Source organism: Myotis brandtii, unplaced genomic scaffold, assembly GCF_000412655.1.
Source record: "Myotis brandtii unplaced genomic scaffold, ASM41265v1 scaffold326, whole genome shotgun sequence".
In the NCBI taxonomy this organism is placed as follows: Eukaryota; Metazoa; Chordata; class Mammalia; order Chiroptera; family Vespertilionidae; genus Myotis; species Myotis brandtii.
The window spans coordinates 1,378,859-1,400,634 of NW_005362534.1; the positions used below are offsets into that span (position 1 = coordinate 1,378,859).

Here is a 21,776-nt window from a genome sequence, read left to right on the forward strand (position 1 = left end):
ATTTAAACCACACCTATTTTCCAATTATTTTTTTAAGACTATAAAAAATTCAGGTAAAACAGAATTATGATGAGACAGTAATTTTGTTAAAACTATTTGCATACTATTTACAATGTCCACTGTTACATATCTCATAAGGTGATTACTAATTCTGGCTTTGAATTAGTTCAATTAATATAAAAAGTAAATTTTAATCAAATCCTTTTTTCAGGAAGGATTGTTTCCTCCTCCTATTTTACTATAAAGGATTGTGGACTTCCAAATAATCATATAATGTTACACAGCTTCAAATGAATGGTCAAGAAAATTATTACATATATTTTTTAAAATTTTATAATTAATGTCAATGAACTTTTCATTAAGGAGGAAGGATAACATGAAAGAACTCATAACAACTGTAGAAAAAGACTACAATCAACTATATCTGACCAATGATTAGAACAACATGTAGGAAGCACTTAAATCTGAAAGTCCATTGACAAAGTCTCTAAGCTATGCAGACATCACATTTTCAATTAATGATTTTAAGACATTAAAAGATGGTATAAAACATGTTTATATATTCTATGGCCATAGCTATTTTTGAAAATCTAATGTCACACATGTGTTTAGGCACGTGAACTATTGGCTAAAATGCTATCTACTCAATGCCTACTAATTGTGCTGCTCCCAGTGGAAAAAATCTTTTGACATCTAAAAATTTTGACTCTCAAGAAGCCAGGTATTAACAGATCACTCAGCTACCCTCCTACTCTATGGTTTGAGGATAGTTTATAATACCTTTCTGCTCATACTAACTTCCTACTGAGCTAACTACTCCGTCCAGCCTGCTTGCTCCTTTCACACACAAAAACCTCAGATTCTTCTCCTTTTTGCAGGGGAGGGAAGACACTGTGGAATGAAAAAATATGAATAAAGTACCTATCATAAGCAGGAAAATCAGTCCAGGTGGATTTAAAAAGCACTTCAACTTCTGAGAGCAAGAAAAGAAAAATACACTATTTTGCACTATATTCTTATCCCTTACGTTTGGGGGATGAGGTTATCGGGATAATCAAACATGCTGGTTGATGAAAACTATCACTTACATCAGACATAGCTGTACACGAAGAATGTGATGGAGTATCTTTAACAAAGCTTCCTGGATCAGAAACTTTCTCTGATGGTCGATCCAGAAGGCCTCTGAGGGCTGCATGTCTATTTGTGGGCAGGGTTTTTTATATCTGTAAATCCTGGAGAAGGTTCTATAGCTATGCACTTTTGTCTTAGAGATAAAGGGACAGATTTAGAAGAAGGGTTTGAGACCTGGCCTGCCTCCCCACTGAAAGCCATTCTGTGTATTTTTTATGTATTTGTATTTCCATGTAATATTTGTAAAAATGTTCCACTGGCTACAAAAAAATTGAAAATCAAGTCCTGAGGAAAGAAGTCATCATTAAATTGATTAAAGTTAACTCTAAGTGTCCAGAAAGAATATAGCTACTATAAACAGCTTTGAATTTAGCCATTACTTAAAACATTATGTTCAAAGCATAAACCAAAAGCTAGAATTAAATGGAAAATAACACTCAATACCTTAAAAGATCTAAAGCCCCTTCTGTTTTGATGGTTGTTCTCAACTTTAAATGCCTTGTGAGTAATGTTGTTGTTTCTCTGCATAGTATAATCCTGTGTGGAAAAAGTATTAGCATGGGTTAATACATGTTAAAGTTTACTTTTAAAACTTCATTTTATCATTAAACACCCATTTTAAATGTACAAGATTAAGAACACAAAACATGTAGCATGTAGCTTAACTACAGGAACATATATACATCTTCCTTCACATAAACCATGCTAGTTTGTGAAGGGCTAGTTTAATTCACAAACGTGAAAAGTGTAAAAAAATACTCCTGCATAACACAATGGGTAATTTTTACAAAATGGACTAAAAATGTAGGATTTATTCAAGCATGCAGAAGAGAAACCAACCCATTATTATCAGGAGTTGCTAGAATCCACAATGTCTAAGAAAACAAACTCTCAACACTGTAGGAGGCAGGTTTTGCTGCTCAGATCAATTATTTGAGCAAATGCTCCTGCCATGACTAGGAAACTATCAGAAGTCAGAGAATTAAGACAGTAACTACAAAGAACCTGAACCTTTTGATGGGAACAGAAAAGATAGGGCCCATTCTGAAAGATGGCTTCTTTTCCCCCAAAATAATCCTATATAATAAAAGGGTAAATGCAAACTGACCGAAAGGCAGAAACACCGGTTGCTGTGATGCGCACTGACCACCAAGAGCTGCCCCCTGGTGGTCAGTGCACTTCCACAGGGGGAGCGCCACTCAGCTGCTCAGCCACAAGCCAGGCTGACAGCAAGCGCAGCAGTGGGTGGGGGGAAGCAGGCCTAAGCCGTCAGTCGGACATCCCCTGAGGGCTCCAAGACTGCTAAAGGGCACCCCCCCCCCCGCCAGTGCATGAATGTTGTGTACCGGCCCTCTAAGAGTCTTATAACCTTCTCTTTATTCCATCTGAGTCTATACTTCTCACAAATCTTCCTTTCATACCTTTACCTCTCTCCTCAGTTAAAAAAAAGTCACAGCCCAGCTGGCGCAACTCAGTGGTTGAGCATTGACCTATGAACCAGGAGGTCACGGTTCCATTCCAGGTCAGGGCTTGGGTTGAAGGCTTGATCCCCAGTGTGGGGCATGCAGGAGGCAGCTGATCAATGATTCTCTCTCATTACTGATGTTTCTATCTCTCTCTTCCTCTCTGAAATTATTTAAAAAAAATTTTTTTAAGTCACATAAAACACTTTTCATAGTAGTCATCTTGAATTTATACTAAGTCTATAAATTTGAATAAGTGCATAAAGATACATGCAATGAGATGAGACTTTCAGGGACTCTGGGAGGAAGGAAGTGAAAGGATATGAATTACTATAGGCCAGTGGGAGGACTTTACCGGCAACTTCTGACCAGGGCCCTATGCCACCCCCTTCCTTTCAGTGTGGGCTTGCTTCTTACAAATAGAGTACTGCAGCTGAGATTAGGTTACAAACACACTCTGGCATCTATCTTTCTAGACATCACTTGCTTGCTCTTATGGAAGCCAGCTGCCATTTGTGAACTGCCCTATGAAAAGGCAAATCTTTAAAAACAAAAAGTAGATTAGAAGTTAGCATGCATAAGGGCTCTTATTGGGGTCACAAAAATGTTCTAAAACTGGATTATGGTAATGGTTACACATCTTGGTAAATTTACAAAAAATTATTAAATCATACACCTAAAACAGGTAAATTTCATGGTATGTAAGTTATACCTTAATAACACTGTTCTTAATTAAAGAAAGCTAGTACTATAATAAGTGCAATAAAATCCTGCTAAATCAAATAAGAGATGACCATTTCTTCTGTCATAATTATATGTCTCAACAGAATCTTAATGTTAAACAAAAGAATTATAACCCATACTTACTGAACAATTAGTTGTAGACATTATGGAAAATATTGGTGATCCCTGTACACATAGATATAGCTGAGGAGGATAGAATGTAGAAAAATGAAAAATTTAGAACTGCAATCTTACCGTGTAAGGAGTCTGAATAAACTTTCTAGAATTTGACCTTCTAGCACATTGAGGGTTTGAGAAGCTATCATCATGAGATGAAAAACAGGAAAACTGATTATTCCTAATAAAATGAGAGACAGAAAATCAGAATCTTTTATTAGTTTACTTTTATCCAACAAATAAACATGAGAAATCAAATTACCCCCTTCAGAGACAAAGTGGCACAACAGTCAAAATAATCTCAATGATCTATCACTACTAAAATCACAAATGATAGTCTCCAAGGTTAAAACCTTCATTTATCAACAAACATTATTTAGCTGAGTGTAAGTTAGCAACAGGGGTAAAACAGTATTCCTTGGACCAGCATTCTCAATCTGGGGTCCAAGGACAGGCCTCCTGAGGGCTGTTAACGCCTTGGAACCATGAGAATGTGTATTTTCTGAGGATAGAAAATAACTGCTCTCAAGCCTTTGGCAGCACTGGACTCCTCTTGCCGACAAACTCTTATTGGTGAAAGCACCTGAGATGAGGTGTGTGATGGGCTCAAAGTCCCCTCATGACAGAGCAGGGGCCTCTGACACTGCTGGGTCACAGAAGCTAAGGACAACCCCCTCTACTCTCACCACTAGGGCCAGAAGCCAACAAGGGCTCTTCCCAGAGGGAGGGCAGCCCTATGTGGGAGGGAGGTCCTTCCCTAGGCTTCTCCTCCAGCCCCAGGACCTCATTTCCATAGCCCTCGGAGTCCTCTCCCTTTCCATCCCACATCTCCCCATGGTGCTCCTCACACCCTTTCTGCTCTACAGTGAACAAACGTCTCACTGCCTCGGCCCTGCTTCAGTCCATCCCACAGGTCTCTGTCCCTCAGTGACATGGGGACAAAATCCACACTCTTCATCATGATCCCTGGGGCCCTTCTTGCTCTGTCCCTTGCTGCCTTGCCTGGCTGCTTCATTCCATTCTCCCTCCCAGCATGCGCACTGAGCTTCAGGAACGTTTAGCTGCATGTGGCTCCTGGCACAGTCTCTCCTGCTTCCACGCCTTTGCATGTGCACTTCCTTCTGTGGTAAGTTCCTTCTAACTTAGAGCAACTTCCAGATTTAGCTCCATTTGCACCTGTTCCAGGAAGGCTTTCCTATACCCCTCTATGGTGGCCTACGCACCCCTGCTAAGTGCATATGTAGCATCTCAGGTCTCTACCCGATCACTTGCATTTGTAACTGCTGGGGCATCTGTCTGTTTCACCCTGCAAGCTGATCCCTTCAGAGGAGACACCGTGGATGGTTTGTTTTGTGGCCCCAGCTCTGACCCCAGAACCTGACATGAATTAGCCACTCGGGTTTTTTTGAAATGTAAAAAAAAAAACAAAACAACAAAACACCCACCCTGTGTTCTGTCAAAATACTCCTGATAATGATAGTAAATCAAAAAATAGGGTGCAAAGCCACATCATAAGGATAATTTCAATTATTTAAAATATACACATATATGTTCAGAAATAAATAAATAAATGATAGAAAATGTACTAAACATTAATAGTGGTCATCTCTGACTAGTTAAATTAAGAATGTCTTATATTTTTGTTTTTCAACTTTGTTATATTCTTTCAGATGTTTACTGCTAGCATGTTCTACTACTTGATGGACTTTATTTAAAATATCCTCTTTGCAAAGTGCCTATCTGATAAGGGAGTAGTATCCAGAATTATAAATAACCATTATACCTCAATAATAAAAATACAAGAATCCAATTTTAAAAATGAACAAAGGATTTGAATAGATACTTTCCAAAGAAGACACAAAAAGCACATGGAAAGATGCTCAACAGCATTAGTCACTAGAGAAATGCAAATCAAAATGCCAATTAAATAATATTTTATGCCCACTAGAGTGGCTATAATAAAAAAGATGACAACAACTATGTTCACAATAGCCAAAAGATGGAAACCCAAATGTCCATCAACAGAAAAACAGATAAACAAGATGAGGATATCCATACAATGGAATATCATTCCGCTTTATAAAGGAATGAAGTTTAAAAAAAGAATAGAATTCTGACATATGACACAACATGGATGAAAAACATTATAAGTCAAATAAGCCAGACACAAAAGGACGATTACTGTAAGATTCTACTTACATATATACATGTAACTACAATAGGCAAATTCAGAGAGACAGAAAGAATATCAGGGACTCGGGGCACGGTGTATGGGGAGTTAGAGTTTACTTGGTACAGAGTTTCTGTTTAAGAAGATTAAAAACTTCTGGAAGTGAACAGTGGTGATGGTTGCACAACATTGTGAATGTACCTAATGCCAATTAACTGTACACTTAAAAATGGTAAAATGTATGATATGCATATTTTACCACAATAAAACTTTTACAAATTTTTTATATTTGATTTTTGACCGGGCAAATGAGTGTCCAAGTTAAAGAACATATTTCCCAGCCTCCCTGCAGCTAGGCATGGCCAGGAGACTAAATTAAGACCAATGTTGCCAAAGTATCACATGTAAATTCCAGGAAGTCTTTAAAGTAAAGGCTGGAACGTGAACATGATGGCTAGGGCACAAATGCTCATCTTGGACTACCAGGCAAGTGCCATGTGCAGGGGCTATCTGGAGTAAGATCGAAGGAACATGGTTCCAATGGCTCCAACCTACCATGCTCTGCCTTCCTGCCTCTAATTTTTTTTTACATGAGAAAGAATTGTTCCTCTACTCTTACAGTTCATTTTCCACCCAACAAGCACAGTGATCCTTTTAAAATTTAATGAGATTATGTCTCTTCTTGGATTAGGATCCAAAATGTTTTCTAATCTCCCTCAAAGTAAATTACAAAGTCTTCATGTTCTCCAATGCCCTTTGTGATTTGGTCTTATCGAACTCTCTCCCTTTTTCACTGTGTTACAACCTCATTGGCCCCTTTCTAATCCTTATTCAAGAGCAAGTGTGATTCTGCCTCAAGGTCTTCACATTTGCACTATCCCTTCAAAAAAAACCCTATGGCTAGGCACATAATTCACATCCCTGCTCAATTTTAAAAAGCACACAAACGTAAGTGCATTCCATAACTATCGTAAGTAAAATCATAACACACTATCACTCGATTAAAGTTCCTCTTGCCTTACTTTTACCTACCCTGACTGAAATATATTTATTTTTTCTTTCTCTTACAATTAAATTATAAGCTCCATGAGGGCAAATGCTTGGTGTATAGCTTTTCACTGCATGCCCAGTGCTTAAGTAATGACTAGAACATAGAAATTACATATATAAATATTTGTTGAATATATGAATAAAAGATTTCTATAAAGTTAATTCTAGTTCAGCAAAGTTATCAATGACCCAGCAATTCCAAACCTAAGTGTATACAAAAATGAGAACATATGTCCACAAAAAATTTGCACACAAATTTTCACAGCACCATTAGTCACAATTGCCAAACAGTAGAAACAGCCCAAATATCCATCAATTTGGTGAGTGGATAAACAGAATGTGACATGTCCACACAATGGAATATTATTCAGCCATAAAAGGAATATTCATGCTACATAGAAGAACGTTGAAAACATTATGGTACATAAAAACAGTCACAAAAGGCCACATATTAGATGACTGAAATGATATGAAATGTCAAGAATAGTCAAAACAGACAGAAAGTAGATTAGTGCTTGCCAGGGGCAGGGCAGAGGGACATATAAGAAGTGACAACTAATGGGTACAGGGTTTCTTTTGGGCATGATGAAAATGCTCGGGAATTAGATAGTGGTAACAGTTATACAATTTCGTGAGTATACTAAAAAAATACTGAATTGTTCGTTCACTTTTCAAAGGGTGAATTTTATGGCAATATCTCAATTAAAAAAAAAACTTCATGATTCCACTACACCACCAACTGACCCAGCAAAAGACAACTTACAGGAAAAAATCTTTGCATGCTACAGCACCATCCTCAAGGCTAACATTAATAATATGTATCACTGACCAGCTACTCTGTGCCTTACATGCATCACTCTACTTAGTCTTAACCACCACTGTGAGGTAAGTATAATTCTTATCTGTTTTACAGCTGAGGAAATAGAGATGAAATAAATTGTTTAATGTCAGTCACTACAGAGCCAGGTGTTGAATTCAGTGTTCAAAGCGTGAAGATATATTCTGAAGCATTCCATGGTCTTTATTTGTTGATTATCTTAACTGTTTTTAAAATCCTCTTTCTTGGTACACTGAGTCTCTTACACTTGCTGAGTCAAGAAAAGCATGAGAGCTTGTGTCACTTTCACCTACCAAGGAATGAGATTTAAACTTTTAAAAAATATATACATGTTTTTATTGATTTTGGAGAGGAAGGGAGAGAGAGAGAAACATCACTGATGAGAGAGAATGGTGGACTGGCTGCCTCCTGCATGCCCCACACTGGGGACCAAACCCGCAACCTGAACCGTCACCTCCTGGTTTATAAGTCCACGCTCAACCACTGAGCCTCACCTGCCGAGCTATTATTTTTCTTTCAATTTTTTTATATGCCTCAACACAGTTTTGCTATCTTTTAATTGGTCCCAAACTTATTGTCAGAATCAAGTCCAGTTTTAAACAAACTCCATATATTTTGACTTAAGACCTAGTTAATCATAGACCTAAAAGTCCAGTCAAGTATCAGTAATTTGACACTAAGGACCATGGAAAGGGAATTAGCATTTGCCCTTTCTAGTCATATATTCACATTTTCTGGGAGATCCAAATAGTATGAGAACTATTGGGGTGAACTGGAAATTTTGTCCCATTCAATTACACCACATAATCACATGGAGTCCCACCGTTGCTATGAGTTCCACAAAGTTTTTAAAACTAGAGATGAACTGGGGCCAACCTACAATACTCAGAGCCCCTAAAAAGAGGCATAAGTATGGGAAAGAAAAACAAGAATCTACTGCCAATCAATCTGCCATGGCATGGCTTACGTATTTTGCATGTACTAGCCCATTTACTATTCTAACCTCTCCATTGCCAATTGATTATTCTCATTTTAGAGAGGAAACTAAGCAAGTATGCCCAAGAGCTTACAAACTGGCAGAGGTGGGGTTCAAACTCCAGTCTCCTGCCTCCTGCATGCCCCCTACTGGGAACCGAGCCCGCAACCCGGGCATGTGCCCTTAACCGGAATTGAACCCAGGATCCTTCCGTCTGCAGGCCGATGCTCTAGCCACTGAGCCAAACCGGCTAGGGCTCCTTGCATTTTCTACTACACCTGCTTGTTTCATGGTCAGACATTCATGAAGAGAACTGCACTGATCTCAGCAAATTTTGCAATATTCAAAGAATACCAGAATCTAAAGGGCAAAATGTGTCTGAGTTTGAATCAGTTTGAGCCAAATAATCCATAAACTTGCTGGTCCTGGCTCTTGCTCTTGCTAATATTTAAAAAACTGTTATACTCCTTTCTTGAATTATCAAGACCTCAAATATTCACTTACTCCTCATAATTTAAATCAAACAGCATATGATGATCAGTGAATAACTTGAAACATTTTAATAGATTCTACCTAAATATATAAAATAGATTTGAAGGATTAAATCCCTATGCTAAAATTAAAATTATCACCACACAAAAATAATTGAAAAATATACGCTGATACCAAAAACTCCCTGATAACAGGATGTTTTTCATCTACTGATTACCTCTCTGCAGCACTATCTATGTGAAAACTGTGCTCATCTTCATTCTGTAACCGTTCTTTTCTCCTTCTTTCAATGTCATGTCGTAGGTCATTTGGATCTATTACTTTGACCTGAGTCTGAGGAATTTTGACAGAAGACAAACCATTCACATTACTGTTAGTTGCACAAAGACCATATCTAAAAAGAACCTTAAGCAAAAGTCCTAAATAAGTTATCTTGTACTCATCCAACTAATTGTAGTGTAAATTAATAAAAATATTTTTAGATACAGAGTAAGAAAAGCTTATGGCATTGAACCAGGAATCCCACTTCTGGGACTCTATTCCAAAGAAAAGGCTATCTACCCAAATATATTCAAAGTGCTACATTTAAAATAACAACAAAAAACAATGAAAAGCAACTTAAATATAAAAAAATTAAAGGAGAAGGGAAGAATGATTTTATGGTAAATTTAAGTCAAAGGAATAATGTACAAGCATTTAAATTATGCTAATGTGGAAGTTATCATAAAAACATTTATTAAAAAGTGTTTGAAAAAAATGTAATTGAAACTGAAAAGCCTCAATCATAAAAGGTCACGGGGAATTCAGAGCTTTTTACATAGAAGGAGTGTTATTACAGTTTAAGCAAAAAGAAAAAAAGCCTGGAGAACTGCCTATCCTATGATCGTGACTATGGTAAAATGCGAGAGGTAGGACTGCAAGAAAAGATGACCAAACCAGATTTTTGTGTTAAGGGGTTAGATTAGAGGATTTTTTTAGCCTCTAATTTTTAAAAGCCCTCAAATTTCCTTTAAGTTGATTACAGTACTTTGATAAGTAGAAATTTTCTGAAAATTTCATTTAATAAACTAACCTATCTCCATAAGTTCAATAAAAATTGTAACCATTCACAAATAAAACAATTATTTATTTATTTTATCAGAAATGTATTAAAATCTCCCCTTAAGAAAAACTCTTTACTCTCAGTGAATAAACCAGCAGCTCTTTTAGAACTTAATATACTTCTAAAACAAGAGCCAGCTTTCTTCCTGCTTGGCTAGTTAAGATAGTTTTTTCTAATTAGCCAAGAAATGGGTGACGGGAGGTCTGGGGTGGGAACCACCACACACAACACGTGACAATAAAAAAATTCAGCATTATTTCCATTATTTTGCTTGTTCATATTCCATATACTCGTTTACACATTTTACAATAAACAGAAGGACAATATCAAATAAAACTAAGTTCTTTTGCATTCACTCTACATACGATTTAAAAATACATTATGCAACTACTTTGGAAAAACTAGGTATCAAACATACTTTCTACAAGCTTTTCAGTGTAAAGTCTGGAATGAATAATAAAGGTTACAATTTTGTGTCAATTTTACAAAGCAGTTGTCCTTAGGGACTGTCTCTCTTAGGGAATATTTTTGTCTTTTGTCAGTTGTCTTTCTGCAACCTGGCCAATAACTAGAATCCCGTGGAGATTCTTGGATCTCAATCCTTCTTCTTCATCTACTTTAACTCCCTTTTTGTTACTCCCCATCCTGTTCCCTTTTCCATTCCTTATGCCAACGATAAAATAATCTCGCAACAAAAATTGTATGCACTTACCTGTTCTGAACCACATACCGTATTTTGTTTATTCCGAAGCTCAGCCAAACACATATCTATTTTCCTAAAACAATAAAGGCATATTACAATCAAATGATTATGTTATACACTGATACCTTCATTCCATTACTACAGAATGGAATTTGAAGCAAAACTGGTGTGTCTTGGAGGAAGCAAAAGAAACTTGCCACGAGGTAGTTTTTCATCTATGTGGCAGTTTCCCAAGACATTCATATCCTTTGAACATCCCCCAGTGACACCTTAGTGGTTCTCAAATCACTAGTTTGTGTAACCTTAAACTTTACTCCAGTGATCTACTGCATTCTAACATTGCTTCAACTCAGCTCACAAAACAGGTGCCAGTAGCGGAAGACATATATGTTTTCATCCAGCTGTTCTCAGAACAGCCATTTCTGACCACATGAAGCAACCCATGATTTCAATGGCTCGACAACTGTCTTTCATTCTTCCAGTGATAACTTCAGTAGGCAATTACTATAGACACAGCAGAATCAAAGTTAGGTAGGAAAACATTTTCAAAGTCCTCCACATTCAACAATGCTAGTCAATGGCTTCAGTACAACCTATCCCATCACAGTGCACAGGCCCCAGTACCTGCTTGGGTTTGTCCTATTTTTAGGTAGGAAATCCAGTCCTAGAGTCTACAGCAAGCCCAGGAGGCAGCACCTTCCCGCATCTCTTCTGAGGCTTATTCACATGAGTTAAGTGGGTATACAGTAATTAATCATTACCTGTGAATTTCTGCATCTAATTTCGATTTAATTTCATTTGCACCTTTTGTAGCTGGTGTATCTTGTATTTTTGAGAAACGCTCATGTAGAGTAACGCCAGATGATGTACAAGTATTTGCTGAAAAAAAGAAAAAAGGAAGTTTTATCTCATTGCAAAACTGATTGCATTTAAAAGATTATATATATAAGCACAGGAAGAAGGGATTAAAAATCATCCAAACTGTGTTCTCTTGAAAATATGTGGGACCTAAACATTCCACAGACTATTCATAGTGCTTCCATGCTTTCTCAAGCCCAAGCAATAGTAACGTACCTGATTTATTAACCCATAGATTCTGTTCCTATTTGACATGCCTGCTTACTTGTTGGGGGAAAAGACAGTAGCTTTCTCAAAGTGAGGACCTTTCTTCTCCAAGACAAGAACTACCGTATTTGAGAAGCTCTAGTTCACCTCGAGTGAAAAGTAACTCTAAAAACAACCCAGAAATATAAAAATGATTCTGAAAAAATGCTAAATGTTATGTTTACATATCACAGAAGGCCTCCTAATGCCATTTAACATTAACTGAAGTTCATGAAGACATTCTGAAATCAGCTATGCTGCAGGCTTTTAACAGGAGAGAGAGAAAGATAATACACTTGACTCATCAGAATGCTACTTAAGCAATCATTTTTCCTAACTTGCAGTTATTGTTCCAAGACAATCGCCTGGATTTTTTCTGCAATGCCAGCTCCCTTTCTGCCAAGAATCACACTTCCTTTGGGTAAGAGGGGCTGGAACTAAGAAGGCGAATTGTTTCAGACCTTATACTAGTACTTCAAAGTAAATATATGCCATAGTTTGCGGGATGCAGAGAAAATAATTCATTTTTTTGAAATATGTTTTTATGAATGTAAGAAAAGATTAATGTGATTATCTAGTAAGATATATAAAATAAAAATTTTGGAATTCTCAAAGGTGTCTAGTTTATAATACCCATAATTGCCTTATTTACGCAGGATCATTTAGGAAAGTTGTTCTACATGACTACATTTTTCAATTAATAGAAATTGGCCAGCATAACAAAACAAGTCAATGCAAATCTTTATTTATTATACAACTCCCTAATGTTACAAAGTATGCCAAATAAAACTGGAATCTTTTATTGATCACTAAGCATCATCCTTCTGGCACAAAGTCCTGTAATGCCCTCATGGGCATTAAATATATCACCAGCCCAGCCTGTGTGGTGGCTCAGTTGGTTGAGTGTCATCCCACGCACCAGGAGGTCTCAGACTCCATTCTTGGTCAGGGCACATGTCTGGGTTGCGGGCTCATTCCCCAGAAGGGGTGTGCAGAAGGCAGCCAATCAATTTTTCTCTCTCAATGATGTTTCGATCTCTTTCTCCCTCTTCCTCTCTCTGAAATCAAGAAAAACTATTTTTAAAAAGAGTATTAAAAAAAAAGAATGTCACCAGATTTCTTAAGTTTCATATCTGGTTTTTGTTGCTTCCTCCTTCATGTTCTGTTATCAGTTATTGTTTCTTGCTGCTCTCAGTTCACAGGTTTTTGCAGCAGCCAACCTCTCCCTCTGTAACTTTTGATTTATAATGTACTATGAGTTGAAGCGCCAGGTTATTGGAACTGCATATAAAGCATAGCTAGGCCTAGGTGTCATGCTACCTTGAGAATCTAGTACTCTTTAAAATAATCTATATTAATAAAATGGTAATATGCTAATTAGACTGGATGTCTTCCAGACATCCTTCCTGATAAAGCTGGGGTTGGGGGAGAGGGGGTTTGGCCACAAACTGCCCGTGGCCACTTGCCCAGGCTGGCCCCACCCCCAGTGGGGACCCCCATCCCGATTAGGGGCATGGCTGGCCTGCAACCACCCCAGGCCCCTCACCCAGGCTGGCCCCGCTCCCTAGCGGGGACCCCACCCTGATGGGGGCAGGGCCAGCCTGCAAATCCCTGGCAGCCCCTCACCCAGGCTGGCTCCACCCCCCCAGCAGGGACCCCCACCCTGATTGGGAGCATAGCTGGCCTGCAAACCGCCCTCGGCCCCTTGCCCAGGCCAGCCCCGCCCCCCAGTGGGAACCCCCAGCCCTATCTGGGACCCCCTTCAGGGCAGGCCAGCTGGCCCCCACCCATGCATCAGGCCCCTATATAGGATTTGCACTGTTTATGCAAATTGACCCTAACGGCAAAACGACCAGAACAACTGCTGGACCAGTCACTATGAGGCACACTGACCACCTCTTTGTCCCTTTCCCCGGCTGGCAGGCTCTGATAGCCTGATGGCCACCCGCTGCGGGGGTGGGGTCGGCAAGTGGGCAGGAACAGCCAACCTCTCGATCCCTTCCCCCCGCTGTCAAGCACCGATCACCCAATGGCAAACAGGGAACCGGGGGGCGGGGTTGGCTGAGGGCAGCTGGGGAAGATGGCCCTGATTGCAGGCCAGGCCTAGGGACCATACCCATGCACGAATTTTGTGCGCTGGGCCTCTAGTAATTAAATAAACAACTAGGCTTGAATTAATATTTGCTACTCTCTTCAACCAATTTCCTAATTAATGATCTAGCTGATAATGAATATGAATTACTATTACAATATCACAGATATTTTCCTATATCTAGTGAAAAGTCAGTACATTATTCTTGTGTTATCCCTAACGTATGTGCAAAATATACCAACCTTTAATTTGATGAATTACAGTTATGATTTCCTGAGCAAATTCTCCTGTAGATTTGTTTTCAGTATTCTGAGTTGAGTCAAGATGTTCAAACACTGGATGCAAGTTCTCACTTTTCCTGCCAACAGCAACCAAATCACATGACATCTGTCTCTCTGTCTTGCTAAAAGGAAAGCTAGAATAATTTGTAAATGTAAATTTGAAAGTATTTTACTGAGAAAAACACTTACTAAAAATTAATCAAGATAGTTATAAAACTAAAAAGATGTTTATCTTTTCTTATAATTAAGGCACTAAATTGTATGCCATAAAATGTATACAACGATGAGGAGAAAATAGCTATAGATGCATGGTTTTGAGTTCTTTTCAAATCAGAGATCATTAAATATTTGCCACTTTAATAATAAGAATCTCAAATTCTGAGTTAAATAATTTTTACTTTAATAATACAGCAAGGCATTAAATATACTCCATATGCAAAAAAAATCAATTAGATTATTTTCTACTCCCAAATATCCATAAGATTATAAATCCAGCAAGCTTATAGTATCTTAAAATACCACACTTTAAAAGCTGATATCAAACATAACAACTTCTCTGACGTCATTGAAACCCTTATATCTCTATATCAGTAATGAGAAGCTTAGAATAATATTTCAAAATCAAATTTTGTTGAGATTAATCTAATCACTTAGAAAATCTCAGTAAACTCTCAGAAAACAGTCTCAATTGTTAGCAAAGTTATGACCATTAGAACTAATTATAGTGTTTACCATAAATGTATCCTTAAAGAAATGCTACTGTCTATTATATAAACCCAGCTATCTTACCATTTTAATGATTTCTGAATCTTTATAACTTTCATTAAGAGCTCTCCTTACCCTTAGGTACCATTATAAAGCTATTATTATGATATATAGCTAACAATTATTGAGAGCTTACCGTATGCCAAACACAGGGGCTTAGAGCTTACAAACATGATCTCATTTCATCTTTACAACAGTCCTATGGGGAAGGTGTCATGGCACCAAGTTAATTGATGTCCGGATTATTTTGCTTTACATGCCCGAGGTCAAGCATTCATATGAACATAATCCTTCCAAGTGCCCTAATGGGAAACTAGACCTTATTCCAAGAATGCTGCTCTTGCTTAAAACTACTCTTAAATTCTTCATCTGGAGGAAGCTTATGTGTCACAGAAGAAAATGTCTCATTATTTTATCTTTATACCTCATTTTGAACCCAAAAGGGCAATAACCAGCTTACACCCATCTTACTCCTCTGCACTTAACTCTAAATAGCTTTGGGCTCTTGCCAAAAATCAAGTTCACTGTCCAAATATTTGAGATCTACAACTGCTAAGGTTCTTTATGAGTATGTTACAAGCTCTGAAGATACATCCAAGAGAAAAACCTATAATATTTATAATAATAAAAGCATAATATGCTAATTAGACCGGGCATCTTTCCAGACGACCTTCCGGACAAAGCCAGGGCTGCAAGGGAAGCCCGGGTCCTGGGTGGCGGAGGGAAGCCGGTGACGGCAGCCGGGGGAAGGAAGGCCTACTCTTGCACGAATTTTGTGCATCGGGCCTCTAGTGTTTGACATAACAGCAGCATAGGTCCCATCTTCTTGGTTGGCACCGTATCCATCAATAAAGCTTTCCTTACTCCAGTAATCCAACCAATCAATCAAATAAATACAGCAGCACCACTGGAGAAAATGATACTTCTTCATATAATCAAATGTACATGTGCATAGATTTACTTATTTAAGTCACATAAAAGACATATATCCATAACTGCTTCAGGGTTATGAAGGGCTTACAGATATTCTTCTTAGAGAGAAACATCAATTGGTTGCTCCCATATGCGCCCTGAATGGGGATTGGACCCGCAACCTGGGTATGTGCCCTGACCGGGAATCGAATCCAAAACCTTTTGTTACAAGGGACAATGATCCAATCAACTGAAACACCCAGCCAGGGCCATATTCTTTAATTAAAAATTTTCATTCCTGTCCAGCTGGAGTGGCTCAGTGGTTGAGCATCGAACTATGAACCAGGAGGTCACGGTTCAATTCCCAGTCAGGGCACACAGGAGGCAGCCGATCAATGATTCTCTCTCATCATTGATGTTTCTATCTCTCTCTCCCTCTCCCTTCCTCTCTGAAATTAATAAAAACATTTTTTTAAAAATTTCACTCCTCTAACAAGATGGCTTTAAGTGCCTATTTTTAACTTATCAGAGGAAAGGCTTCCATCTGACTTTCCGTGCTCTCTGCTCTCGAATCAGTGCTGTTGAGACAACTCCCTACCAAGGCAGGAACATGGAGAAGTGATTATGTAGCAGGTTGATGCCACTGCTGTGGATTCCTTGATTCATTAGAAAGATGTTCGTGAGAAGGCCCATTTCCCTTCTCTTCTAATTTGCTACTAGCTTCCCACTGTGTATCTGATAACTAGCTAAAATGCATTTAGTGATAAAAGCGAAAAGCTAGAATGGCCCTGTAACAACCTTCACTAACAAAAACTATAAATGCTCTCTGTTTAAAGGGGCTTTATGGTACAAAAAGCCTGCCATATCAAAGAATAACATAGCTTTTAAAAACATTTTATAGAAGGAAAATAAGACATTTAAATATAACTATATAAATACATCCATAAGAGGAAATCAATTGATACGTTTTTATTATAGCCTCAGTTTCTCCCAAGAGGAAACAAGTTGATAAATCCTTTCAGTAATTATTAAAATTTACATGTAATTTATTATTACTGGCATAACTCTTATACCTACTCCATGCCCAATTCTCAACCCATAGGAATAATGTGGTATACAGTGAAGCTGTATTTAATTCCTCAAATATTAGTGTTTAAACTTGCTAACAGTTAGAAAATGTATCCTAGGGTTACTCCACTGCAAGATTGTTAATAAAAAAAATGTTAAAATAATTATTTTTCTAGAAAATATCCATGAAAATAATATAACCTAAAATTTTAGTGTTTTAAAAATTATGCTTTTGCTATATTAAAAACCTTTTTGAGACTTGAGAATAAAAAATGTTCTAGGTATTTACATTTATAAATTTAATCACCTCTTTGTTCACATTTTCCTTTTTACTATTTCCTGTGACATTACTGATGAGCAATTTAACAATTTCAGGAAATATCCCTAACACAAGTAGCTAAGCTTAAAAGACCAAATATTCACTGAGATGAATTTCAGATAGTTAAAAAATTAAAATATAGTCCTAGCCGGTGTGGCTTAGTTGGTTGGAGCACTGTCCCGTGCACTGAAAGGTTGCAGGTTCGATTCTCAGTCAGGGCACATATCCAGGTTCGCAAATTTTAAAAATTTAGATATGGCAAAACAACAGTAAAAAAAAATCCTGCCCTGGCCCGTTTTGCTCAGTGGATAGAGCACTGGCCTGTGGATTACAGGGTCCCAGGTTCGATTCCCAGTCAGAGCACAGGCCTGGGTTGCAGGCTCGATCCCCAGTAGGGGGTGTGCAGGAGGCAACCGATCGATCGATCGATGATTCTCTCTCATCATTGATGTTCCTATCTCTCTCCCCCTCTCCCTTCCTCTCTGAAGTCAATAAAAATATAAACAAACAAACAAAAAGCAACCCTGCCTTTAGGAAGCTTATAATAGGTAACAAAATCCATAAAACACATAAAGGTTTTCTTTTCTTAGTTTTCTTCCAAATATAATTAACATTTTGTACAGCATCTAACAGTTCATAAAGCACTTTCCCAATTATTAAATCGCTCCTGTCTCCTGAAGAACACATTTAGAATTTTTGGGGTTGAGGAAAAAGAGTTAGGGAGACTACTACTCCCTTAATTGTGCATCTCATTATTTGTTTCACAGAAGTCCCCTAACTGGCCTTGCCAACCCCAATGTCCTTTCAAGCCTCCTCATAGGAGGCATTCCCCTGGCAGCAGAACTGAGCCACCTGTCTTCTCCTATTAGCTAATCCTGTCAAATCAGGCTGGCTGTGTGGCAGTCCTGCCTTTGCAGCCTCCTGTACCTCTAAAGTCCCGGTGTGTGGTTTCTGCCTTTCTTAATCTATAAACATAAAATGTCTTTCATCTTTTCATCACGTGTCTAAACCACACCATAATCTTCAAAGCCTAGCTTCATGTCAACTCCTGAAAGAAGTCTTCCCTACGTCTCCCAGCTTGAGATCACTGGAGTTGCACACCACTTCATACATCACTCACTATACCATGGTATTACCAACATCGTCCTATTGTCTGCAAGACCAGAGAAGAAGAAGTCTATCTTATGCCCATCTAGTCCCAGGGTACCCTAACAGGCTGTCTCACACAGGGTAGATCCTGAAAAGATACCTGCTGAATGAATAAATGATAAATGGAAAATGATTTGGATCATTTCAAATGAGAGTCAGCTAAAAAGATAACAGACTTCCAATTTAATTTTGTTTTTTTAACTTTTTGGCTTACTTTTTATTCTAAAATTTTTACTTAATTTAGAGCAATTTAAAATTTATTTTTTTTTATACTATAGAATCTCAAATATACACAAAAGTTCAGAGAATGCTATGATGAGCCTGTCAACCCAACTTCAATAGTTATCGGCCAATTGGAGCAGACTTATATAGCCAGGAGGAAATGCAGGTTAATTTGGGCCCAAAAAGGCATGGCCAGAAATGCTTAGTGACCCACCAGGAGACAAAAACCTATGTACCCCAACCCCAAACAGAATGTTCACCTCTCTCTATTAGACCCCTTGAGAACCACTAGGAGAAACTAGGGTGATAGGAATAAAAGGGAATCTTCTCTCCATTAATTTTTTATTATATATGAAATATTTTAGGGAGGAAAAGCCTTACTTTTTGGTGCTACATAACAGTGAGGTAGCAGGCTTATATATCACAAAAATATCTCCACCCACAGCTTCTTCTGCCTCCAGCTGAACAGTGCCTATCATAGGTAAACTTGTGTGATTAGGTCACCTTCCTTCAGTCCTTGCTATGGTTTTTTACACTGTTCCCCCACCTACACAGAACCCCTTTTCTCAAATCATCAGGGCTCCAATGTCTTCTGGGGCCCATTAGCCACCTCATCCCCTTTCAGACTGGGAAAAAATCAGATGGGGGTAGGGAGGTCCTCTTTGTATTTCTTCAGTGAGAAATAAAAGGATTAAATTGTGGCTGATATGCTCAGTCCAACATCAACTTTGCTAGCCAACCTTCGCATCCTAGATACCTAACACCAGCAGCCGGGGAGGTCAGAGGAGCCTCGGGTCCATCTGCACCAGCTTATTCTTCTCCAGAGACAGGCATCCCCCCTGCTCCTCCCTCCACTTCCTTCCTACCCTGACTGAGGTTGAGGCTCTCACTTTATCACCACTCAGCCCAACATTAAACCACAACTCTATCTGCCCCAAGACTTCCAGATGTATACAACAGGTTTTTTGGGGTTCATAATAGTTCATAATGAGCTAGGCTTTTTCCTCAACCACAAAATTTTCATATTGTGACTCCCTAACTTACATTCTGAAACATATAATTATGAGACATATGTATCTTCTACCTCTGATAATGCAGTTTCTGACAGAGGGTCACTACAATATGTTCTTTGTTAACAGATTATTAACTATGCAGTGAACATTCAAATAAGTATCTATCTCTACTGCTGTTCTACTGGAATCTAGAAAAATCACTAGGTGATAGCCATATGTTTTTAACTACATGTGTCAATACTTGACCAAAGCTATGAAAACAAATCACAAAATGAATCATCTTAGTCTTTCAAAAAAAAGTGGATAAACTCTCTAGATCTTAACCAACATATACCTCTCTCCACTCTAGGAGTATTTTAATCTTTGCAAGCAGAGGGAAATCTAATGTATAATAATAGTTGAAAACATGACTCTACTGAGGTTTGCATTAACTACTTTTGTTTTATGGATACTTCATTAGTCCATATATAATTCAACTCAACCCCACAAAACTCTTCCACAACTCATTAGTCAATAAATAATTATAATAAAAAAGAGTTTGTTGAGCATGATGCTTTATCAGACTGAAAAGATGCATATAGTTATTAAGTTATTCATTCTTCAGCTTTTTTTAATAGAAAGGATTTGCAATTGAAGGTTTTTATTATACAAGCTATCTTTCAGGTCCTTGTCAGGTAATTCAAACATGCTGACAGGCCCCACTGATAGGCCATGAAATTTCATAAAATTATAGTTTATAAATTCACACAAAAGATATAGCAACCTCAATTTTAGGAAGCTCACTTTTGTGGTACATGATGATCAAGCTACAATTTCTCAATATCATATTATAAAATTAACAGTGTTCAGTAACTTTAAAATAAAACCCTTCAAACTCGCTATTTCTAGCACTCTTTAAAAGTGTTATAGCCAGTCTGAGCCAGCATGGCTCATTGGTTAGAGTGTCGCACCAGAGGGTCTTGTGTTCAATTCCAGTCAAGGGCACGGTACCTGGGTTGCAGGTTCGATCCCTGCCCCAGGTTGGGTCACATGTGGGAGGCAACCAATAGATGAGACACATTGATGTTTCTCTCTTCTCCATTCCCCCCTCCCTTCCACTCTAAAAACTCAATGGGAAAAATATCATCACTCTTCAGGTGAGAATTAAAAAAAAACAAAAAGTGCTACAGCCAATTTATTCCCTTTTAAGTATAAAACACTTCATTATTAAATGTGGGGGTATCGTTACTTTTATAAAAGAATTCAAGACTTTTTGTGTTTTAATTATATGTAATTTTACCTCAAAAGAAAAAAACTATAAACAAAAATTAAATAGTGAAGTATTTAAAAGGGAGTGTACTGATATTTGCAATTCACTTTGAAATGCATCAAAAAATAAGATGGAACAACAGATGGACAGATATGTGATTGTAAAAGTAGAGTAAAATCTCAATTGTAGATTCTAGGTGGTGGGTATATAGGTGTTCAATGTATAATTCTTTCAACTTTTCTGTATATTTGAACATTTTCATGATATAATGTTGGAAAGAAAAAGAGCTTAACATCCCTAAATTTGATGCTTATAGCAGCCTTTGTGCTCTTAAAATGAAGAATAGTAGGAAATATAATAGCACACAATGATTTAAGACATATTATATGAAATAGGATACAAAATTATTAATAGAGGCTCAGTGCACAATATTCATGCACTGGGGGGGGGGGAGTCCCTCAGCCTAGCCTGCGTCCTCTCGCAGTCCGGGACTCCTGAGGGGTCCTTAGCACTGCCTCGGAGGCAGGAGAGGCTCCTGCCACCCCCAATGCACTCGCCAGTCGTGAGTCCGGCTTCTGGCTGAGCGGAGCTCCCCCTGTGGGAGCGCACTGACCACCAGGGGGCAGCTCCTTCGCTGAGCGCCTGCCCCCTGATGGTCAGTGCGCATCATAATGACCGGTTGTTCAGCCATTGGGTCAATTTGCATATTAAGGCTTTATTATATAGGAGGATTATTATGACAACCACATAAAATATACATAGAAAAATAACAAGAGG

General features: G+C 38.2%; 1 protein-coding gene across 4 annotated transcripts in view; it reads right to left on the reverse strand.

Annotated features, from left to right (window-relative positions):
* LOC102246653 (chromosome unknown open reading frame, human CXorf23) overlaps positions 1-21,776 on the reverse strand; it is a 45,840-nt gene that overhangs the window by 14,948 nt on the left and 9,116 nt on the right. For 2 of the 4 annotated variants that reach the window (XM_014543463.1, XM_014543460.1), the window contains exons 5-10: positions 14,264-14,436; positions 11,587-11,704; positions 10,835-10,898; positions 9,238-9,353; positions 3,573-3,675; positions 1,576-1,668 (exon numbers count right to left, since the gene is read on the reverse strand). In XM_014543463.1, the coding sequence (XP_014398949.1) occupies positions 1,576-1,668; positions 3,573-3,675; positions 9,238-9,353; positions 10,835-10,898; positions 11,587-11,704; positions 14,264-14,436 (667 nt within the window). The remainder of the gene's footprint in view (positions 1-1,575; positions 1,669-3,572; positions 3,676-9,237; positions 9,354-10,834; positions 10,899-11,586; positions 11,705-14,263; positions 14,437-21,776) is intronic. The other 2 variants (XM_014543462.1, XM_014543461.1) reach the window with 2 other exon arrangements.